Source organism: Wyeomyia smithii, chromosome 1, assembly GCF_029784165.1.
Source record: "Wyeomyia smithii strain HCP4-BCI-WySm-NY-G18 chromosome 1, ASM2978416v1, whole genome shotgun sequence".
Taxonomy (NCBI): domain Eukaryota; kingdom Metazoa; phylum Arthropoda; class Insecta; order Diptera; family Culicidae; genus Wyeomyia; species Wyeomyia smithii.
In genome coordinates this window covers 156065596-156089565 of record NC_073694.1, presented here as the reverse complement: position 1 = coordinate 156089565, position 23970 = coordinate 156065596, and the positions used below count along the sequence as shown (strand labels likewise).

General features: G+C 40.0%; 1 protein-coding gene across 1 annotated transcript in view; it reads right to left on the bottom strand.

The window, feature by feature from the left end:
* Positions 1-23240, bottom strand: part of LOC129717294 (uncharacterized) — a 29713-nt gene extending 6473 nt beyond the window's left edge. Inside the window, exon 1 of the mRNA XM_055667157.1 lies at positions 23026-23240. Within this exon, the coding sequence (XP_055523132.1) occupies positions 23026-23240 (215 nt within the window). The remainder of the gene's footprint in view (positions 1-23025) is intronic.
* Between the last annotated feature and the right edge of the window lie 730 nt (positions 23241-23970).

The following is a 23970-nucleotide window of genomic DNA, read 5'->3' as shown; positions in this document are numbered from 1 at the left end:
CTGCTCAACAAGTTAACTTTTGAAATAAGCTTGATTGAACTTTGGTCTATCAAACTTGTAATGTATAAAAGAGAAAAAATCATGAACCGACCATTTTCCTGTAGGCAACTGTAAATATACTTAGCCATAGAATGCGGGCCGCACGATGGCCCAACAGAAAAGGACTGCATTTGAGTAATTCATCAGAAAAGAATATTACCCAAACCAAAAATGTAGGTTCCTTCAGTCCGAGGTTAACAAACCCTCTATCAACATTAAAATTAAACGATACTCATGATGGCCACCAAATAAATAAGGCTGTTTTAATATTTGAGTTTACACTAGCAAGGCTCTAATGTAAAAAAGTGTCGTGTTTCGTTTCAAAAGAAACGTGGAACGTTTAGGTGTGCAGGCGAGATTTGTATGAATTCATGTTGAAATCAGAGTCAGTCAAACTAGATGTAGGCTGTTTTTAACAATCAAATATAAACGCAAGAAATAAGCGGTTTCTTTATTTATTTTAAAACTAGTTGGCCCGTAGTGGCTAGCCACTTTCAAATGCGTTTTGAACTATTAAAAGTTGGTATTTAATCTAAAATGAAAATTTTTTTTTTTTTTTTAAATATCGAGTTGAAGTTAAAGATGTAACTATGACACTATCGACAATTCGATGCAGATGGCCAGCGCTGGTTTAAAACTTAATTAATTATCTAAACTGCGATAAATCCTTCGTTCAGTAGATCGTATATTGATTGCTTACTCGAAAACGAATCAGCATATCGCTTTTTATACGGATTCACTGCACAGCTGTTAACTCCAATATCAAAATACTTTTTCTCCATTATTTGATTATTTTATTTTTTTTTTTATTGTTTGATTTTCAAAAAATTGTTTTCTAACGATTTATTTTTTTAAAAATTTCATAACTTGAATAATAGTTCATTTTCTCAATTGTTTGATGTTACATATGTTATATTCAAACTAAACTTACAAAATAACTAAAAATGAATGTGATTTAAAAAAAAACAATTTCCAAAAAAACATTGCTCATGAAAAAATACTGGATTGCTCAAAAAAATATTCACACATGCAGAAGTTTGTCTATGCAATTTGTTACTAACAACAGCAAAGCTTGAAACAACGAAGTACTGTCCTCTTTAAATCATTGATGGATAATTCAAATCCCTCTCTAACACTCCGATATAACTTCACACATGATAAATGACGCGCATGAAACATCTGTCATCTGCGTCCTCATCCCATCACCACCTCCTTTGTCTACTTCTTTGTTTTCGTCTTCTTCTACATAAGCAAACAAATATTATTTGATAAAAAAAAGTTGGCTTACTGTAGCGCATTTGCAGGATAGTAGATAAACCTATGTTTAATTTTTAAAACTTTGAAAATTTTATGTCGATATATCAAAATATCTTAAATCAAAACTGTTGATCAGATTTTACATAATGTTCAAAAATAATGGCCAATAGCTTAACCCGATCCCGGCGCAGAGGAATTAATTTTTACCTCAAAAAATGAACTTCAAAATCTTATTACTCATCAACTATAAACATAATTAACACAAACTGTATTGCAAATTAAAGATCAATCTGTTCCTTACTGAATAATTTCGTCGTGAAAATTTTCAAGAACAATTGTTGAACTTGAATTATTGAACTTGAGTCAAGTCACTCGTCGGAAATGGGTTTATCTTATACTCTAAGTTTTTTTGAAACAGCTAAAATTTTCACGTATCAGCAAAATAATTATCCCTTTCTCCGTACATCTTGAACGTCGTAGCAAACTTAAAGAACTAATTTGGGGTACAATATGTGCAGCATGTCTTGTGTAGGTTAAATGTCTTTTATATTTTTAAAAATATCGAAAAAAAATTGTATTGCTTTATTTTTGAGTACAACTTCGTGAGAACAGTTTGGTAAATTTTGTTAGAGCTTTGAGTAATAGGGAGAAAGTTGAATAGATTTCAAGCGCGGCTTGTCACACGCCATAAGCTAAACTTGAAACTCGATATGATGTTTCGCCTAAAATGGCTTTGGCGAGTTACAGCCGGTTTTCTTAAATTTTTTATAAATGTTTGTTATTAACGTCTTCGGTCGTAATTGATATTTTCAATAAACAAACAACTTTTTGCTATTGAATAACTGTACTATTAAAAAATTACATATTTCAATGCATACAAAAATTGCTACACACTTCTAAAAAACCAAACTGCTTATTTTCTCGAGCAAAAAGATTTATAATCCCCATTATTTTCTTGACTTTTTCATAGTCTATCCTCAATGAACTACAACAGGTACTGCCTTATTCCACTTGACAACCTTATTTTGATGGTAATGCCATGACATTACAGAGCTTATTGGACATGTAACGTTCATAATCAACCGACAGTGGTTTGGCTAACTTTAGATTTCATTTACATGCCTGATATCTTTGATACTATGTCTTTCTTACATCTTAAAATTGCCTTCCGCTCTTTATTACGTTTTTGGCGGTTTTTGTCGATGCACCTGCATCAGAACCTAGAGCCATGTGCTAATTTAACACGTGTGCCGAATATTAGTTAAGACGCAGTTAGCTTTGATTTCTATACGACTGGCTTCATACCAGGCGAGAGGAGGTGAGTGGAGGACTAAAAGCAAAGGTAACTTGTAGTCAGAACAGGAGTGTTTGCGTTGCTACCCACAAAAAAATAACAAACTTTAGTGTACCACAGCTTCAGAGTTTGCTTGGGAAAAAGGCAATTTGAGTAACTTTCGTTTGTCGTGCGCGTGACTGAAAGACAAGCAAACTATATATATTTCGATTAAACCAGACTTACAACTTGCTGTACCTATGTTGTTAGACACTAGTCGGTTTGCCAGAGAAGTCCCAAGTAACACACAAAACATGTTAGAAAATAAGTAACAACGAAAGTAGTCATATAAGTGAACTACAAGTGCAATTGAAAACTCGTGTTATTATATTGTGTTTGAAGTTGTTCTTCATCAGTAATAAAACCGCATTTCGAAAACAAGCTCGTTTTTTTCTGGTTTTGGTGATGTTTTTAATAACATGAGTTCAAAAATAACAATCACCATCACTTGGTCTTTTCGCAAGAAATTACACCATCTAATAACAGTACTTCGTACCTGTAAAATGCTTTTCCTTAGTACAATAGTCGTAGCATTCAACACCCAACTTAAAATTACTCGATCAAATTAATATTTAAATTATATGAACGATTTCTATATTTATTCGAAGCGGGACAAAACGCGCCATCAAAATATAAACAAAACGCATGCAGTGTAACCAATATCACTTTAGTTTTTTGTTATTGTATAACTAATAACGTTTTCTAGTTATTTTAGATTTTATATCCAGATAACGTTGAAACTATGCGACAATAGTTTCAATATTCAAGCGAAAGAAACAACTCTTTTAGAAAGGTTGAATGTTATTTTTTGTTATCAATTTATAATCAATTAAAACTGCCACTGATAAAAGCTATTGTCGGTCTAGTTGCACTGCGCAGACACAACACATTTGCGCATGCGCTGGTCAACAGTTGTCATAGCAACAGATTTGTGCATTGCCGTATTAGTACTCGAGATGTATTTTGACACTTAATTCTATCAAGCTGGCTTGCTTTCATGCAGTTATCGGTACTTGTTCTAGTAGCCTTCATGTTTTGCGCTTTTCTGGTGATAGAGATGTCATGGAATAGGTTACGTCAACTATTATATACCAAAGTGTGTTACTTGGGGTTTTGTGTGGCTTGGCCACCACTTTTGCCGTGCACTATGACTCTTCTCAATATTGAAAGGGTTATATAATTTCATTAATCGTATTTGGATTAAAATTTGTTTTATAGTTCATTTGATGATAGAGTTATAGTGGAGGCGCTTGGTACTTAAAGGTGTTACCTAACATACACCAAAGGGGCACCCCTGTAGATGGACTCAAGTTAGTGTACCCGATTCCTTTTTTTTTTTTCATTTCTCTCCTTTAGCTTATCGTCCACTTATCAACAAACGCTGCAAAGTGAAGCCACTCGAGTGCGCCTAAAAGATGAAATTGGTTTCGAGTTCAATGGCGAGGAAAGGCGGAAAACTTGCCTTTCAATTGCTCTTTCCATTCTATCGGTTGAAGTCTGCTCCGGTACCGACAGACAACTTGTTGGTTGTTGTGCTCGAAGAAAGAAAATAAGACTCAGTCGGAAACTTTGCAATGCTTCAATCTGTAGAAAGTAATTATTCAACTGGCGAGTGCCGTTCGCTTTCGAATTAAACGACGAGAGGTTCGGCGGTGGCCGCAAATTGGAACGTCTGGCCTCGCCTGTACCGCTTTCTGCCATCAATCTGCGTGCAGCAGATTGAAGCGGGATAATTTTCTTGAGTTTCCCTGCCTAGTAAGAGTAGGAATTTCTGTGAGAAAGGAGCAAAAAAAATGACTGAAGTAGAAGAGATTGAATCAATTTTGGTCGGCAGAAGCATGATTCGGCCAAACTGGAATAATCAAACCATTCACAGACTTGAATGTGGGTGTGCGTGTTTGAGTTCTGTAAAACTTCGGCGAATTTTCACAATTCGCATAAGCCAAGTAATCAGGCGAGAAATACGACATGGCCCGTTAGATGTTGTCGCTGTCATTTCCCTGGTGCGTATCTTGTTGTGCTGTTCTGAAATGAACTGCCAAAAATAATCTGTTGAATAGGGCTTTCGGACGCAAAAAAAACTCTCAAAATGAGCCGAGTGGCAGATTCAGTAATCACTTTTTTCCGTCCCAATCTAAATGCAGATCCTTTCAATCATCTGCAAAAATAGATTCAATTCAGTTCGTTCTATCAATAAAGCCCCTGTTGGTTCGGATCCACTCTCCATAATTACCTTTTGGTGAAAGAACAACAAGGAGAGAGAGAAAAAGGGCCGATGGCATACATACATACATGAACACGGGCGACATAAATCGCAAAAAAAGCCGTTGTGGAGTCCCCCGAGCGGTGACGCATGATCTCGCGAAAGTTGCCGAACCGCGAAGGGTTTTAATTTTTCCTCCAGCACTCCCACTCAGGAACACTCCAATTTGCGTAATTGAGTGTCAAAAGTGTTTGAAACAATTTAAATCTCAACGAGCAAGCCGCACTGCGCTGGCTGTTGAAATGCATTTGCAGCGGTTCGAAATGGGCGGCCCGAGTGACGCACTTATTCCAAGTGTAACCAGGGGAGGCGGCACAGTGGACGAGATTGACCACATGGAGCGGTCTGAAAATTGCACTGGAACTTGTCGCGTGACGTAGAGTTTTTAAACTAGACCTGGTTATTTTGAAAACACGTATTTCTGAACCGCTAGAAAACTAAAAATATGTATATTTTCATGAGTAAAAAGTTTACCTAAATCAAATATTTGCGCTTCAATCACAAGCATTCACGTTAACACTGGCTTTCGTTATACTAATCATGAACAACGAATTTAAAAAACGGAGATTCGAAGAAAGGGAGTTTCGTGCAGTAAACCCCAATGCACACACTTGTTTGAAGTACCACATCTACTACAGTGCACTGTGTGATGAGATGAATATCGTCCTGGAGATGTTTGGTCTTCAACAAAAACGTGGGTTTTGTATGCCCAAATGCTTCTTTAGAACAACGTTTTTTTGTAAAATGTAGCTAACAAAAGTTAAATGCAAAAAATTAACTTTTAAGTAACTTTTGCAGAACTGTAACTGTAACTCTGTAACTCTGTACCCAACGGAGATAGGAATTTTGTTTGTTCAGCAAAGATTCATATTTTTGCACGTTATAAAACTTTGCCGAATTAAACATTCCTCTATCTTTTAACACAAAAAGTAAAAAAAAGTCATAAAAAAGAACCGTTCATAATTGGCACGGTTCGTTTTTGGCAACAGAAAAAATTCTGGCGTGTTACCAAAATCGAACGGGGTCTGTAGTTTGATTATTTCTTTGCAGCACTCTATCTTAAAAAAATATATTCTCTTTAACATTCACAATGGTCCAGAAACCAAATTAAGGGGGAAATTTGGGTCTAGAGCTCTATAGCAATGTTTCCGAGAAAAACTTTTTTTTACAAAGTCACTTAAAATCATTGGAGCTATGAAACTGTAGAACAAGGTTTTTTATCTAAAAAAAATAAAAAAATTAGATATTTGATAGCATCGAAAATTTTAGTCACCCTAATTTTTGATACTTTTTCAATAAGCGCTTTATCATATGTAACAGCTTTGTAGAAGAAAGTTTATCTCTAAAATATTGCTATGGAGCTCTAGACCCAAATTTCCCCCTAAATTTGGTTTCTGGACCATTGATGAATACCTGTCATTCTAATACAGCGAATTTTCTTTAATACGCGTAAAAGGCAACTCTCTATAAAACATCTAATTGAGTACAATTTAATAGAAATTAAACTTCCTTCTATATCTATTTGTCTTGTTGAAAGCTCACTCGCCGATCACAAAGCGGCAAATATGTCACATAAATTTTTTTTCTGCAGTTACAAGCTCGTGGAAAAAATGTCGATAACGAATTACAGGATCAGTAGAAAATGTATATTCACAGAAAATTTGAAATTGACATAGAATTTTATGAACATGTTAACATTTAATTCATGTCAATTTAGAAATTTTATCAGTATACAGAATCAATCAGAAAAAATTTGATCAGTTTAAAGATACCAAAAAACAACGAAGATACCATATTTGAAAGTTATATGTCTGTTATCTTCGAAAATAAACTGGGCTAGAGTGATGCACAACATTAGCCTCAGCAATTAATGTTTGCATAGCGTTGTTCAATTACAAGTAAGGTTATGGAAAGTAATATTTTCTTGCAAATGCTAATTCAAAAAAAATTTCAATTGAAAAATACAAATACTAATGTCGGAACTTCAATAACAAGATGGCATTAATTTGGTTTTCCTCTATACCGCCACCGTGGGATGCAACTAGTATTGTCAGAAGAAGAAGAAGACAATCCAAACGGCAATTCGATTGTGTTCCACGCCCCACTGTGCGTCAACAGCGGCAATATAGTTTTCACTTGGCTTGACTGCACAAAAATGAATATCGAGCTTTTCTGCACTGATAGACGACGAGTAACCAGCACTCTACTCTGTTCATACATTGCATTGCAGTACTGTTGCCTGTGCCATCATATTCTCCTTCAAGACATCAGTTTTATTAACATCAACATATTTGTTAACAGCAGAACGTAATACTGTCTGATAGTGGAGGTGGCTACGAACTTTCCGGAAAAGCTTCACCTTCAAGACATCGAAATAGTCTAGGCTCATGGAAGCTAACGTTAGTTGACCTATTGGGACGGGAAGATTCTGTCAAATTTTTTTTTTTGCCACTGCTATACAGAATATCACAGCAGGCATTTGGTGTCTATTCATGGAGTCTGTGCCAGGCGTGCTCTCGCATATGATTGGTACATTGTTGGTGAAAATACGACCTTGAAACTTTTATTCAATTTTCACTGTTTAGCAATGAACTGATAATGAAAATTGAAGAATCACAAAATTGTCAATCATTTTATCAATCCAACGACATATTGATTATTGTGATCCATCATGTGGTTACATCAGTATAGCCGTTTGAAATCTCTCATTCCGACGTTACATCTTGGTTTTAGTTTTCGCGGAATGTATCTCGATAGAGTGCGGTTAGACGTAGTCCTACGTCAAAAAGTTAGTATTTTGGATATGGATCATTCCATGTCAAGTGATCAGGCAAATGCAACGACCCTCTCCGATTCGCTTCAAAATGAATAAATTAACTTGTTTTGGGTCGAAACTGAAAAATCCAATAATTGAAAAATCCAGAGTTGTGTGTCAATCGGACAACCCCCCTCCAATTGCGGGGCCCTCCATTTTTGTATTTTTTGACAAAAAATCATTTTCCATGTTTTGGAAAAACATCATATCTCAGAGGCCATAAGAGCTACAGACAATATTAGACACTCTTTTCAAAGGCTATTAAATTTACAATCGAATGGCATCATCAGATTTTGCAAACAGTGTTGCCAATATTGATATTTTCACGTTTAAAAACTAAAACTTCGTTTATCTCAAAACACTCCCAATTTTTTTTGCCTTTCTCCTAGAAAGGTAATCACTTGCAAAACCGAAGATATAAAAGTGCTCCAAAGGGCCGAATGACATATATCACTCGACTCAGCTCGACGAGCTGAGCATTTTCTGTATGTGTGTGTGTATGTGTATGTGTGTGTGTGTGTGTGGATGTGCAGATTTTTATTCTCACTCACTTTTCTCAGAGATGGCTGGACCGATTTTCATGAAATTAATAGCAAATGAAAGGTCTTGTTGTCCCATAAGACCCTAATAAATTTTATTGTAATTTTTAGTTTAGAGGTTATGTATCAATATGTAAAAATCATGAAACATCATTATCTCTAAAACCACACAACCGATTTGAACAAAATTGGTTTCAATTCAACGGGCTACCTTGAAAACTTTCAACTTTTGAACTTTATAAAGATTGAACTAGTGGTTTAAAAGTTACGAAAAAAAAACGTGTTCTAAAGACAGTTTAATCTCACTCATGGGCCTCAGAGATGGCTGGACCGATTTTCATAAAATCAGTGTCAAATGGAAGGTCTAGTTGCCCCATAAGACCCTATTGATTTGTTTTGCAATCGGACTATTACTTTGACTGTTATGTTTAAAAATGTGAAATCCAGCTTTGAAGAGGAACATATTCCGTAGACTTCTTGGACTCACTCACTTTTCTCAGAGATGGCTAAACCGATTTCCACAAAATTAATGTCAATTGATAAGTCTAGCTGCCTCATAACTCCCTATTGAATTTTACTGTAATCGAACTGTAACTTCGTCTGTGATGTACCGAAATGTGAAAATCACGAAACTTCATTATCTCAGAAACTACACAATCAACACTATTATCAGACGAGCGGACTAGTTAAGCGTTAACTGATGAATTATGAGTGAACACGTTGTTGAAAAGTTTGGCTGCCCTATACGTTCCCATTTCATTTGATTATAATCGAACTTAAGTAATCGTTATTAAATTGTTAATAAAACAACGAAAGTCTATTATCTCAAAGATTACATGACTTATTTGAACATAACTAGTGTCATACGAACGAGTCATCTCTCAAACTTACTTAGGATATGATCAAAGTCAAATAACAAATCGTTTGAAATGACTGGTTTTATTGAAATGACAATATCCTCGACTTTTGGCTTCTTTACATCGCCTTAATTCTGAATATATTCATATTGGGTGGTATTCGGTCATTTTCAGCAGATTTTCTGGCATCAATCTGACACAGGTATTTAGTTATTTTGGTTGTTTTCCAGAAACTAAAAGTGGTCGTCTTTAAATTCAAAATAGTGTCCAGGGTCAATGTTTGGTTTCTATGCATCATCTCGATATCCATATTGAGTATTATTCGGTTATTTTCGACTGTTTCCTAGAAGTTGCCATTAAACAATTCAAAATGGTGCCTGATTGGTTATTTTAGGCTGTTTTTCACAAACCGGAAGTCGCCGTCTTGGATTTCAAAATGGTATTTAAGATAATTTCTGGCCTCTGAGCGTCATTCTGATTGAAGAAACACCCATATTGGGTGTTATTCGATCATTTTCGACTGTTTCCCAGGAACCGGAAGTCGCCAACTTAGAATCCAAAATGGGTTCTGTAGTCGTATTCAGCTGCTGTGTATCATTCTAGTTCTGGAGATACTCATGTTAGGCGGAAATCGGCCATTTTTGGCTGTTTTCCAGAAACCAGAAGTTGCCATCCTACAATTCATAGTGGTGTCTGAGTCAATTTTTAGCTTTTTGCAACACTCTGGCTCCGGAGATACTCATATTGGGTGGTATTTGGTCATTTTCAGCTGTTTTTCAGAAACCGGAAGTCGCTATCTTAGAATTCAAAATGGTATCTGTGGTCGATTGATCTCCTATGTATCATTCTAGATCCGGATATTATTACATTGGGTGTAAATCGGCCATTTTTGGCTGTTTTCCAGAAACCGTATGTTGCCATCTTTCAATCCAAAATGTTGCCTGAGGTCAATTATGGAACATATTGGTTACCACTGAGAACTTTCAATCACCAAATATGGTTCCATTTAGTTGATTAGTTCGCGAGATGTGCAGAAATTTGTGCAGAAACATGTGCTTCCAGAAGAGGGAGGGGCGTCGAACCATTACGGACATATTTGTTACCTCTCAAAACATTCTCATACCAAATTTGGTTGTATTTTCTTGATTGGTTTTAGAGATGTGCGAAAATTGTGTTTCATTTGTATGGGACCTCTCCCTCATAGAAAAGGGAGGGGTGTCAAACCATCATGCACATATTTGTTACCTCTAAAAATATTCACCTGCCAAATTTGGTTCCATTCAGTTGGTTAGTTCTCAGGATGTGCAGCTATCTGTGTTTCATTTGTATGGCAGTCCTCCCTTCCAAAAGAAGGAGGGGTGTCAAAAAATTATGAACATATTTTTTACCACTTAAAACATTTACCTGCCAAATTTAGCGGTGATTTAGTTTGGGATGCGTTTTAATAAAGCTTATCGCATTTGTAGGCGTATTGTTGGAATTTAACGAACTCGTTATCTTAAAAGTTTAATATCTCCACAACGGCGCATATTGCATTTTGTGGATAGGTGATTCTTATCTAAAATTTTCCGCTGAACACATTGGTGACATCAGATTTAAAAAAAATTGGAGGTGTTTTGAGATAAATGAAGTTTTAGTTTTTAAATGTGAAAATATCAATATTGGCAACACTGTTTGCTAAATCTGATGATGCCATTCGATTGTAAATTTAATAACTTTTGAAAAGAATGTCTAATATTGTCTGTAGTCCTAACGGCCTCTGAGATATGATGTTTTTCCAAAATATGGAAAATGTTTTTTTGTCAAAAAATACAAAAATGGAGGGCCCCGCAATTGGAGGGGGGTTGTCCGATTGACTCAAAATTCTGGATTTTTCAGTTTCGACCTAAAACAAGTCATTTTATTCATTTTGAAGCGAATCGGAGAGGGTCGTTGCATTTGCCTGATCACTTGACATGGAATGACCCATATATGAAAACCTACTGTAACATATGCTCGCCGTACTCTGATATGCGTGGATTGGTACAAATAGAACCTTAAGGAGTTTATAGTGCTTCAGCTTAACTTCAAGAAAAAATATTGACATCATGATTCCACTTGCCCCTTTTTAACCTATACGTTTTTGAAATTATCGAAAAAATAAGCTAAAAGATAATATGACTTTGTAAGAAAAAGTCCTGGAGATATATAACTTCTGGCAAAAATGTGTGTTTTGAGTGCCCAAAAAATTCTTCTGAACAATACGTTCGTGTAAAATGCAACTAACAACAGTTAAGTATAAAAAACAAACTTTGAGGTAAGTTCCATGTTATATACTTCATAGTTTTGTACCAAAAAAGATAGGGTTTTCATTTGTTCAACAAAGTTAAATATTTTTGAATCTTCTACAACTTTGCTGAACAACCTATTCTTCTGTCTCATAACACAAAAAACTTATTTTTCTTCTATTTTAAGTATAGTAAAATTTTCATACTATTTGACAATTTGCGATTATGCGGGTCATTCATACAAACAATTGTTCCGAAGAATTTATAAGACTAGGGTGAAGGTGAGAGGCGCTATAGAATTAAGTTCCACTTGCTGCCACGTTGGACCACTGTGCATCGGTATCGACTGTAGAGCCGTGTAGGAAGCTTAAGCCTTCTAATGGGAAGCTTGGAAATTTCAGTGGTATTGGTGCTGAAATGGAGGTTAGTACGCCTGTGACATGTGAAAACAATATAAGCTGTGAAGTACGACGAATTGCAGCTACGACCGGGGCCTTCTACGGATTGCGTAACCAGTTGAGGTCCCATAGTTTACAAACTTGTACAAAACTTGCACTATATAGCACACTGATCCTTCTGGTGGCCCTTTACGGACATGAAACATGGACGCTGAAGGAAGCTGATCTCTGAGTGCTTAGAGTTTTTGAGCGTTAAGCTCTGTGATCGAAGCTTGGCAACGAGCAGGATCCTCAGGTCCTTCGTAGTTGAAATAGAAAGTGGAGCGTCCGTGACTAAACGAGCTGACCGAAAAATTTTATACGTTCAACACCATCCGGTTTAATTGATACCAGTCAGCGCAGGCTTCTAATTGCTATTGCAAAAATAATACGTCCTGTGGTTGCTATATCGCGTAACACGACTTCAAGTCATCGGCATAGAAAATTTAGACCACGTTAGTATAATGTTGCATGAATAGAAATGGTCCAAGGTGACTTCCCTGAGCAACACCGGATCAAACAGGAAAGTATGCGAAAATGTAGTCACCCGTTTTGACGAACATATATCTGCCGGTAAGGTACGATTTTAGCTATACAAGTGAATTATCTTTCATGCCAAGCTTGGAAAACTTCCCTTATTGCAGTCTGATGATTCATTTTATCAAACGCCGCAGATAAATCTTGTTGCTCATTTTATAGTTGACGGATTACGAACGATGTGAAGCAGGTTGAGCTGGTTGTTATAGGGCGTTAAGGCATAGAACCAAGCTGATCTGGCGACATATATCGTGGATCTAGATGCTCGTTGGTAAAACGCTGCTGAATTGTGATCGTAAGGGGTCGGTAATATCCGCAGTCGATTAGGCTTCTAGCAAACCATATATTTGTCTTTGTATTCTTATTTGGTGTAATTCATCTGACAAATAAAGTCCTAATGAATAAAATTAGTCTAATGTATCGCAGATCTCATCTTATTTCCGAATCGTCTAATTGTCTCATTAAAATCAAACTGCTCTTTCCAGCCGTAAACGCTCGAATGCATGCTAAAATCGGCTTATTTTGACCAAACGAAGTCCGGTGAAGGGTTGGCTTTAATAGCAATATGTTCCGGAGAATCCTACAAGGTATGCGAAAGTTCATTTTTTCAAGTGGTTTGGGGGTATCAATTTCACCGTACAACATTTTCGCCACAAGCAAAGTTGGTTGTAGTTTCCAGTGTATCGAGAACTAGTGGCCGTCATCTGTCAGGATAAGGTCGCAAACTGTCGGGATTCCTCCAAGGAAGATTTCTCAGTGCTAGACGAATGAACTGCTTCTGGATACGTTCGATTCTAAGGCTCCACGAAAGTTGATGCGGTTACCACACGATTGACGTATTGTCTATAATTGAGCCGGCTAGAGCATAGTACAATGACTTCCAGGAATATGGTTCTGGGAAATCCCCGGCAATCTTAGGGAGAAAAACCTAACTGCCACGTTGCTTTGCGAATAATCGGCGTTCGATGTGAGTCAGAGCTCATTCCAATTTAACTCCTAAATCGGGAACTTCGGTGACTCTCGGAATGATTTTCCCTTCAATTTTATAATCAAACAATAATTACTGTAATGTGGAACGTTTTGACCCGACATTTATTGATGCTATTTATTAGTTTATTTCTTCGGCACTTTATTAGTTTATTTCTTCGGCACCAATCAGCAAACGTGGCCAGAGAGTCTTGAAGAAGCCGAAAATTCACTTCCATGTGCCCTCCAATATAGATATTTAAGTCTCAGTTAAAAAACAAAACGAACAGTAGCGGGCCGAAGTTGCTACCCTGAGGCACTTCCGAATCGTTTGAAACGAACCGTCAATGTTGACGCAAAGTTCCTGCTCCGTTGAAAAGGATTCAAACCATAACGTTAGTTGCGTAGAAACGCCTTGACGAGTCAGCTTATGCAGAAGTATTTTATAGTAAATTTTTTCAAACGCCGCCTATTAGTCCGTACATATTACGTCAACTTGCGCTTTCTTTTCCAGAGATATGATGCACTCTGACGTGAAACTCAGCAAATTTGTTGTTACTGATCTACCAGACATGAAGCCATGTTGGTCGACAGATATGTAGCATTTTGTCGCATTGAGATTTACCCTGCTCATTATTATTTCAAATAATTTAGAGACTGCCGAAAGACGTGTGATTCCATTTAACCGTTGACTTGCTGCCAAAAACCTTTGGGTCATTCTTAGAGTCTTTTTTGCAAACCTGTTATGAGCGTCAAACATAGCTTCGGCTCTCACAAGCTCCTAAAGACCGTTCCGATAATTATAAATACTCTTACGATCAACCGTCATTTCAAATAACGTGCAGTTTTCAACCAAATGTTGGCTGCGTCCTATTGTTTACATCCAAAAGAAACAGATGCTGTCATTTTTTCTAACATTTAGTGCGAAATTTTGAAAATGCGTGGCCTTTCTCCCGAGCAAAGAAAGCGAATTGTGCACAAATGGGGCACCGTGAGTGGTCTTTCTATAAGAAAATTAGCCAGAGAAGAAGGTATAAGTGTCGGAGCAGTTCAAACCGCATTGCGGAAGTATGGTGAAGAGTGCACATTTACTGATGCCCCAAGACGTGGTAGAAAACCCGCGCCTGTTGATCTCACAATGGACAAAAAGGTTAAGGAATACTACAAGCGGCATCCTTCAGTATCAGTACGAGATGTGGCGAGAAAGCTTGGAACCTCGGCGAGTAACGTTATGCGTGCCAAGGGAAGAATTGGTCTGCAGACCCGTCGGAAGCAGAAGCAGCCAAAACGAAATCCAAAACAAGCTGAATCTGTGAAACCGAGAGCTCGGAAGCTTTATGACAAACTTCTGACCAACAAATGAGGTGTGTTATCATGGATGACGAAACCTACATAAAACTGGCTTATAAGACTCTGCCAGGACCGCAATTTTATACATCACCGAAGGGAAAGTATGTCCCTGGACCAGTGAAAGCCATTTACACCGAAAAATTCGGCAAGAAGGTAATGGTTTTGCAGGCCATTTGTGAATGTGGGAAAATATCTCGTCCATTCATTACGAATGACACAATGAGTGGTAAAATTTACGTGAAAGAGTGATTGCAGAAAAGCTTGTTACCCATGGTTAAGCAGCATAACAATCCTCCAATCTTTTGGTCCGATCTTGCTTCCTGCTATTACTCTAAGGATGCACTAGGTTTGTATAAAACAAATAATGTCACATGTGTCCCAAAGGAGATGAATCCTCCAAACTGCCCTGAAATTCGCCCTATTGAAACTTTGACCAAGGCAAAGCTGAGGAAATATGTCAAACCAGCGGACAGTGTTCAAAAATTTAAAAAGGATTGGCTTAAAGTGGTAAAAATGGTCGGAGAACACACTGTGCAAAAGCTTATGAGTAGTGTTAAGAGAAAAGTTAGAGAACTCGCGTATCCTACGAAAAATAATCCCAACTTGAATTGAAACTGGAAAGAAATCACTTATTATCTATATTTCAGAATAAAATGACCCGAAAAATCCTGTATTTTTTGTTTTATTCAAGAAAAAAGATGTATTTATAATTTTCGGAACAGTCTATATCTCACACCTCCACGAGTCATATGATTACACTAGACTGCCGGTTGAAACATGGATACAACTGGTTGGTGTTGCCTGGGCAATGTTGTCATCCGACAATAGCAGAGTGAGAAGGAGCAACGCCATCATTGGCGCGTAAACCATATCCCGGCGGTAGAGGTGATGCTTCGCCAACCCGAGCGTCTGTTCACCAAGATGGTGCGGCTCAAAACAGCGTCTGATTTTCATGTCAGGAGCGGCTGATCAACGTCCTGGTGGCTGCGTGGTACTCTAAACAGAGCTGATACGATGGTCCCCCGGCGAGACAGGGGCTTGGGGAAGGCCCAACGAGCCCCTTCGGGAAACAACAACGTAAGAGATAAACCGCATCGGAACAATCGATAGGACCTAGGCAACGAATTAAGGACTACGATTGGAAACTTAAGACATGAAACTGCAAATCGCTCTGCTTTCCAGGATGGGACAGGATAATCTACGACGTGCTACGACCACGCAACTTCAAAGTCGTGGCGCTGCAGGAACTTTGTTGGACAGGACAGAAGGTATAGAAAAGCGGGCACCGGGCGGCTACTTTCTACCAGAGTTGTGGCACCACCAGCGAGCTGGGAACCGGCTTGATAGTACTGGGTAAGATGCGCCAACGCATGATCGGGTGGCAGACGATCAACGCAAGGATGTGCAAGTTGAGGATAAAGGGCCGGTTCTTCAACTACAGCATCATCAACGTGCACTGCCCACATGAAGGAAGACCCGACGACGAGAAGGAAGCGTTCTACGCGCAGCTGGAGCAGGTCTACGATAGCTGCCCACGACGGGACGTGAAAATCTTCATTGGGGCCATTAATGCTAAGGTAGGACGGGAGGCAATGTACAGACCGGTAATCGGACCAGATAACTTGCATGTCGTGTCTAATAATAACGGCCATCGGTGCGTAAACTTGGCGGCCTTCCGTGGTATGGTAGTCCAAAGTACCTTCTTCCCCCACAAAGGTATCCACAACTCCACCTGGAGATCAACTCCACCGATCAACAGACAGAGAACCAAATCGACCACGTTTTAATCGACGGCAGGTTCTTCTCCGACATCATAAACGGTCGCACCTACCGTAGTGCGAATATAGGTTCGGACCACTACTAAGTAGCTGTGTGCTTGCGCTCAAAACTATCGACGGTGTATTGTTACTGTGGTACGTTACCGGAAGGGTCACGTCTAATTTCCCCAAGTCCCTGGTCGTTCCTCTGGGGACTAGCGGGGTGGGCTCTCACGACCTTTTTTTGCCAAGGCTAGCTCGATCTCGAGGGAAAAACTTTCCTTCTCGAGGGCGGCTTTTTGACACCGATCAGGGATGCAGACGGCTCTATCGAAAACTCTCTCTAAATTAGGTTAAGATTTTATTCGCTAACTTACAATTTGGGTGGGTGTGTGTGGAACGGCTACTGCTTTCGGGGTAGGCTACGGTGGCTGTCGTTCACAGGATATGCTGTTTTCGGGAAGGCAACGGTAGATGTTACTCGTGCACTACCATGTGGTTCCTTCGTCCTTCGATGATGCTGCCCACGTGTGGGTGGTTGCTGGTCCCCGTGGGCTTTCCGGACAGTTAACGTGAGTCTGCCGTTCTATATCTGGCACCGCGTGCTATCCGCTCCTTCGAGCCAATACTGAATGGGTCTAGGTGAGGGGAGGGAAATGGCTGGGCTCAGAATACTTTCGCAAGGCTCGATCTGGCAGTTTTCTAATTGGAAGCAAAATTTACCTGACTGCCGCTGGTAAGCGCATGATACGCTGTATTATTTTTTTTACTAATGCACAGGTTATATTCACAGGTTTTATTAATTTTAACTTTACTATACTCGTCCGCTTGCTAGATTAGAATGGAGTGATCGAGCCTTCCCTCCTTTTAGTCGCTTCAGCCCTCCTCTCAAACCAACTTCCCTTATTCTTCCTTTCATTTTTCCCATCCCGTATTCTTTATCCCCTTTTTTCGGCAGATCTATACGGTGTAAGTGTTTTGTGTGAACCCTGATTTTTAGTGTTGTGTTGGTACAATATTTAATTTGACTGTTAGCCGTTGATCATCCTACTAAGCCTTTTTTAATCTATTCTCCTAAATCTACTTATCTTTTCATTTCTAACTTACTATCTGTATCTTAAATTTTGTATTCCTTGTAATAAATCGTTAACTCCGGTGTGAGGGGGGGATTATTTTAATTATTCCACTTCCCCTGAATTATGGCAAGGATCTCACGGTGATTCAACACGATCACAAGTATGCCGTAATCTCTCTGCTTCGGCTCTGCACGCTCTTAGTAGTGTTGATAGGGCAAAGTATTTGAACTGTAACAGTAAAACACCCGCCGAAGTCGAACGCCGCGACCAAATATTGAGCATCTGCGGGACGCCGAGGCTGCACAGGAATACGCGCAGCAGCTGGAGGCAGCGTTACCCACGGAAGAGCAGCTTGGCGCAGCTACCCTTCAATGGCTGGAGGAGCATCCGATCCGCCATAGGTAGCACTGCTGTAGCGCTACTAGGTACAAGGGCCCCGAACACCGTACGAGAGCGAACTTGGAACGATACCGACAGGCACGGAACAGCCAAAACTCAGTCCTCCGAAGGAAGAAGCGCCAGCAAGAGGACCGAGAACGCGTAGCGATTGAAGAGCTGTACCAAGCTAACGACACTCGGAAGTTCTACGAGAAGCCGAACAGCTCCCGTAAAGGCTTCGTGCCACAAGCTTGGACGGCAACCTCCTTACAGACGAGTGTGAGGTGATCGAAAGGTGGAAGCAGCACTTCGACGAGCATCTAAACGGCGATGCAGTAGAGCGCGTGGACGGTATGGCAACTGATCTTGATGCACGAGCAGAAGACATCAGGATTCCAGCCCCCGATCTTTTGGAGGTGGAGGAGGAGATTGGTCGGCTGAAAAACAATAAAGCTGCTGGAGTGGACCAACTTCCCAGTGAGCTATTGAATTACGGTGGAGAAACACTGGCTAGAGCCGTGCACTGGGTCATTGTCAAGGTTTGGGAGGAAGAACGAGTACCGGAGGAGTGGATGGAGGGTATTGTGTGTCCCATCTACAAAGAGGGCGACAAGCTGGAGTGCTGTAATTACCCGGCAATCACTCTGTTGAACGCCGCTTACAAGGTACTCTTCCAAATAATTTGCCGTCGACTATCACCATTTGCGAAGCTGTTCGTGGGGCACTACCAGGCGGGATTCATGGGTTCCCGCGCCACCACGGATCAGATATTCGCGGCTCGGCAGGTTATGCAGAAATGCTGCAAATATAACGTGCCCACACATCATTTGTTCATCAATCGATCGGGACCAGCTATGGCAAATTATGCACGATTACGGATTTCCGGACAAACTGACGCGGTTGGTCAAAGCGACGATGGATCGAGTGATGTGTGTACAGGGTGACAAAAAAGTCCGGCCACACAGGAAAATCTCAATATTTTAAAGAATAAGAAGAAAATCTGAATCTTGCTTTCACAGCTTTATTCAGTAACTCATTAAGATACTTCACAGACGATATCTCGGAATTACACCACCTTTCTCTGATCGAACCAGCTTCAGACGTCTCGAAAAGTCGTCGCAAGCGGTGCGCACGTGCTCCATGGGCATCTCGTCCCAGATTTTCGCGATAACTCGCTTGAATTGCTTCAACTTTGTTATTTTTTAGTCGTTCAGCTTCGACATCATGTATCCCCACACGAAATAATCCAGTGGATTCAGATCCGGAGACGACGGAGGCCATTCATTCTTCGAAATGGAATCGGTCAAGTTTTCCTTACGCCACGCCTGAACAACCTTTGCGGTGTGGGATGGGGGCCATCTTGCTGGAAGCAGAAATAATCGTCTTCAAACAATCGTTCAGCTTGAGGCAGAACATTTGTATTCAAAACCGTGTCCAGGTAGTACGCTGCGTTGATTTTGACCCCTTTATCGCTAAAAATAAGAGGCAGTTTATCTCTCTTGCAAATGGCTCCCCAAACCACCACTGACGTCTTATTTTGGAAACGGGAAACGTTTAGCTCGTCCGCAGGAGCTTGCTGGAGCTTACACTCCAAACTCGATCATTTTGATGATTGACTGTTTGCTCCAAAACGAACAGCTTCTCGTCCGAAAATATAATCTCATCATCTGCGCGCCAACCGAGCAACTCCCGCGGCCGTTGGTACCTCTTGTCTTTGTAGCTTTGGTAACCCCATGAACCACCTGTTTTTTGTACTATGTAAGTTTCAAATCCTTGCGCAGAAGCAGGCGGATTTATTATCGGTTCATTTTAAGGTTTCTGGCCAGCTTCCGTTCAGATTGGGCTGGATTCCGGTGAATCCGGTCTCGTATAATCTTTTTCAGCCTTGGAGTTCTCACAGACCTTCGTCGTCCAGATCGTGCCTTGTCCTCGGTGCCTTCGGTCTCTAGGTACCGATTTATGGTCCGGTACATGAATTTCCGGTTGATCCCGAGCGGTTTTAAGTGTTTGAATATGTGTCCGGGTTTGTACCCTTTCACATATTCAGCGATAACAGCTGCTCTGAACTCTGCCATGGCTCACAACTCAATGTAAACAAACTGCACAGAAACGAAACTCTGCCACTTTGGGCAGCAAAGTTAATCCTTTCATTTGACATATAGATGGCACCAGAGAGATGCAACGTGTAGGCTACAGGCGACCCCAAAAAAGTGTGACCGGACTTTTTTGTCACCGTATAGTTCGAGTTTCGGGGGCACTCTTGAGCCCCTTCGAAACCCGAAGAGGTCTAAGGCAAGGTGATGGTCTCTCGTGCCTACTGTTTAACATTGCCCTGGAAGGTGTCATTAGAAGAGCGGGCATTAACACAGGTGGCACGATATTACAAAAGTCGGTTCAACTGTTTGGTTTCGCCGACTATATCGACATTGTGGCTCGGACCTTTGTGAAGATGGCGGATACGTACATCGGACTAAAGGCTGAAGCCAAACGGATTGGACTGGTCATCAATGCGAAGTACATGAAAGGAAGGGGTTCACGAGAAGACAGTGCTAACCTCCCACCTCGAGTTCAAGTTGGTGGTGATGAAATCGAGGTAGTTGATGAGCTCGTGTATCTGGGCTCACTGGTAACTACCGACAACGATACCAGCAGAGAAATCTCTACAAGACGCTGATCAGACCGGTAGTCCTCTATGGGCATGAGACATGGACTATGCTTGTGGAGGACCAACGCGCCGTTTCGGTCTTCCAGCGAAAGGTGTTGCGTACCATCTTCGGTGGACTGCAGATGGAAAACGGAGTGTGGAGAAGGCGAATGAACCATCTATCGTCCACACCGCTAAGATAGGCAGGTTGCGGTGGGCTGAGCATGTTGTAAGGATGTCGGACGTCAGCCTGGTAAAGATGGTTCTTAAAACCAATCCGTCAGGGACGAGACGGAGAGGTGCACAGCGGGCAAGGTGGATCGATCAGGTGGAAGACGACCTGCGGACCCTACGCAGACTGCAGAGCTGGCGAACTGCAGCCATGGACCGAGTGGAATGGAGACGACTCTTACGTACAGCAAAGGTTACACCACAGCTTGGGACTGTTTGGTAAGGTAAGTGGAATTGCTCTGCCGAGAAATCCTGGTGAAGCTGAAATCTCCAAGGACGACAATGTTATCTTCGGGTCCCATTCGCGACTTAACCCAAAAAACCGAATCAAGATGATCCTCAATCATCGTCGTTACTATCAAGAAGGATGTAAACTAAACAGTGGCATTTGCAACCCTCTGCACTACTTGTTAAACTGGCGAGCCTTGAGAAGTACTACCGGACGTGATTTGTAGCTCGAGCGAACAGCGAGTAAAACGCCACACCCAGTATAGGAAACAAAGACGTAGTCCTACGTAAAAATACTCATGTTTGTCATTTTGCACCCAATATAGGGTAAGGACCCCATAATTCGCCCAACTACTAATCAGCAAATTGTTAACGGGGTTTGATATTGAATTATGCCAAATAATAATATATTTTCAATCCCATCTATTTCTTTTTTATGTCTAAACACGATTCTAAGAGTTGAAACTATATTGCGAACAATAAAAAAAATGGTTGGGTGAATTTTGAGTACTCGGATAAAGTGGGCGAATTATGGGGACGTTACCCTATCATTGATTTGAACAACTATCACGGTGCTCCCAAAGACCGTTATTATAAAAAAAATGTACCAAAGAATCTGAGTACACCATTCGATTCGTTATGACGTCCAGGATGTCTGGTCAAAATTTCAAAATCATCGTATGGTACATTTTTGAGTAATGCCCTTTATAGGTTGTCAAGTACAAAAAAGTGCTATAAAAACGACGAAATACTTATTGTAAAGCACGTTTTTCAACCATTATTTTATGAAACAACTTCCAAGATAGTTTTTGCACATTCCAAGGGTTATATTTCAAGACAATAACAATTGGTGGAAAGATTTATTTGAAAATACCACAGTGCACAGTGGTCCTAACTCGAAAAATTGTGATCGTTCTAGATTTGACTGTGAAAAATTGATTTTATGTACTCAATGTCTTTAGCAAAATTGTTTCATTGAACAAGGCCTTACTTTTGGCGTTTTTAGTTTTTTTATCAATCCACCTAACAGTTAGAAAAAAGTTTTTTTTTCTAATTTTCAATATACCAGATTGCTTCCTTCAGCAAAGTTGTGGAAAATTTTAAAAGAAAAACAATTGCTGAATACTGCGTTGTCCCATCTGTACGTTGGACACGTAAAAATAGAGTTTTTTGTGGAACACCCCTCCTAAAATCAGTTTTTTGTCTATAACTCTTTCTTTGATTGTCAAAACAATAAATTTTATAAAGTCTTAGGAGAACCTTAGTTGAATGAATAATATCTTAGAACATTTTGCAATGTTTTGAACATTACAGACAAAATTATAGACAAAAAACTGATTTTAAGGAGTGGTGTTCCACAGAAAACTCTATTTTGTCCAGTCCAACATACAGATACATCGTACATCGCAGTATTCAGCAATTGTTTTTCTTTTAAAATTTTCCACAACTTTGCTCTGGAAGCAATCTGGTATATTGAAAATTAGAAAAAAAATTTTTTTTATCTAACTGTTAGGTGGATTGATCAAAAAAATAAAAACGCCAAAAGTAAGACCTTATTCTATGAAACAATTTTGCTGAAACATTGAGTACATAAAATCAATTTTTCACAGTCAAATCTAGGACGATCACGATTTTTCGAGTTAGGACCACTGTGCACTGTGGGATTTTCGAATAAATCTTTCCACCAATTGTTAATGTCTTGAAATATAACCCTTGGAATGTGTAGAAACTATTTTGGAAGTTATTTCATGAAACGGTGGTTAAAACACGTGCTTTACAATAAGTATTTCGTCTTTTTATATCACTTTTTTGTACTTTACAACCTTCAAAAGGGCATTACTCAAAAATGTACCGTATGATGATTTTGAAATTTTGACCAGACATTCTGAAAGTCATAACGAATCGAATGGTGTACTCAGATTCTTTGGTGCATTTTTTTTATAATAAAGGTCTGTGGGAGCACCGTGCTATGTTTTCTAAGTTACTAATGTCCTCAAGAGAAACCTATTCGAAAAAAACTTATGTCCAACTTCCACCCGGATCTCCCCCACTGTGCCGCCGGAATCAGGTCAACAATGAAGATCATCAAGAATGCGAGCCGTGGAGTTTGAGCGGCCGGCGGCCGGTGGCTTTCGATTCGACCCACATAGCCCACCACCTCCTCCCGGTTCCCGGGTGGATGAGTTCGCGAAACAGCCAGCACGGTTTCATCGCGATGCTGGTGACTAGCAGAAACGCTACTCGCTAATGGAAAAATTGTGCACATTTTGAGGTTGCGGTCAGCCCGCCATCATCACTAGCGGTAACGAGAACGAGCAGCCTGGCCTCGTATTTAAGGTGAGATCAGAAATTAGTACCCATTAGTTGCACGATGTGTTGAACTTTGGGATAACTGCTAGCCGCTTCCATCCGTGGTCCGAGTATTCGAAAAAACTTTGTTCACAGTAATTTATGAGTCCACCCGATAGAATCTGGCATACCGACAACAGTTTATCACTAGTTTGTGCGATGAAGTGATCGAGTTGCTTTAGTCGGTTAATTAATTTTCTTCAAGATAGTTGGCACAAGCAGGGGAAATGGTAGTGTTTGGTAGAAGAAGTCATCCATCGTGGAAGTAGTTTTCAGAAAACAAGCATTCTGGTATGGCAGGCATGGTTGCGCATTCTAAGGAACAGAAAGTTTCGCCCGTTACTGAACCTTATTTAGCCTATCAACATCCAGTGAGAGTTACGCGCTGTTCCGAGTGGAAAACTGCATTAGGAAGGCTGCGCTTTTGCGTCCTTGTTTACCTTGACAAGTTGAATGAGTTTCATTGTTTGATCGTTGGCTGTGTAAAACTTTTACCCGGTGCAGTTAGTAGTTCTGGTTGTGGGTGGCAGCGTAGAAAAGGGGCGTTAATATTGTTGAGGGTCTGAAAACTCTGTGACGTAAAAGTTCGAAGGCTTCCGTACGACAACATCGCAGAAGCAACCGTTTATGTATATGAGAAAAATCAG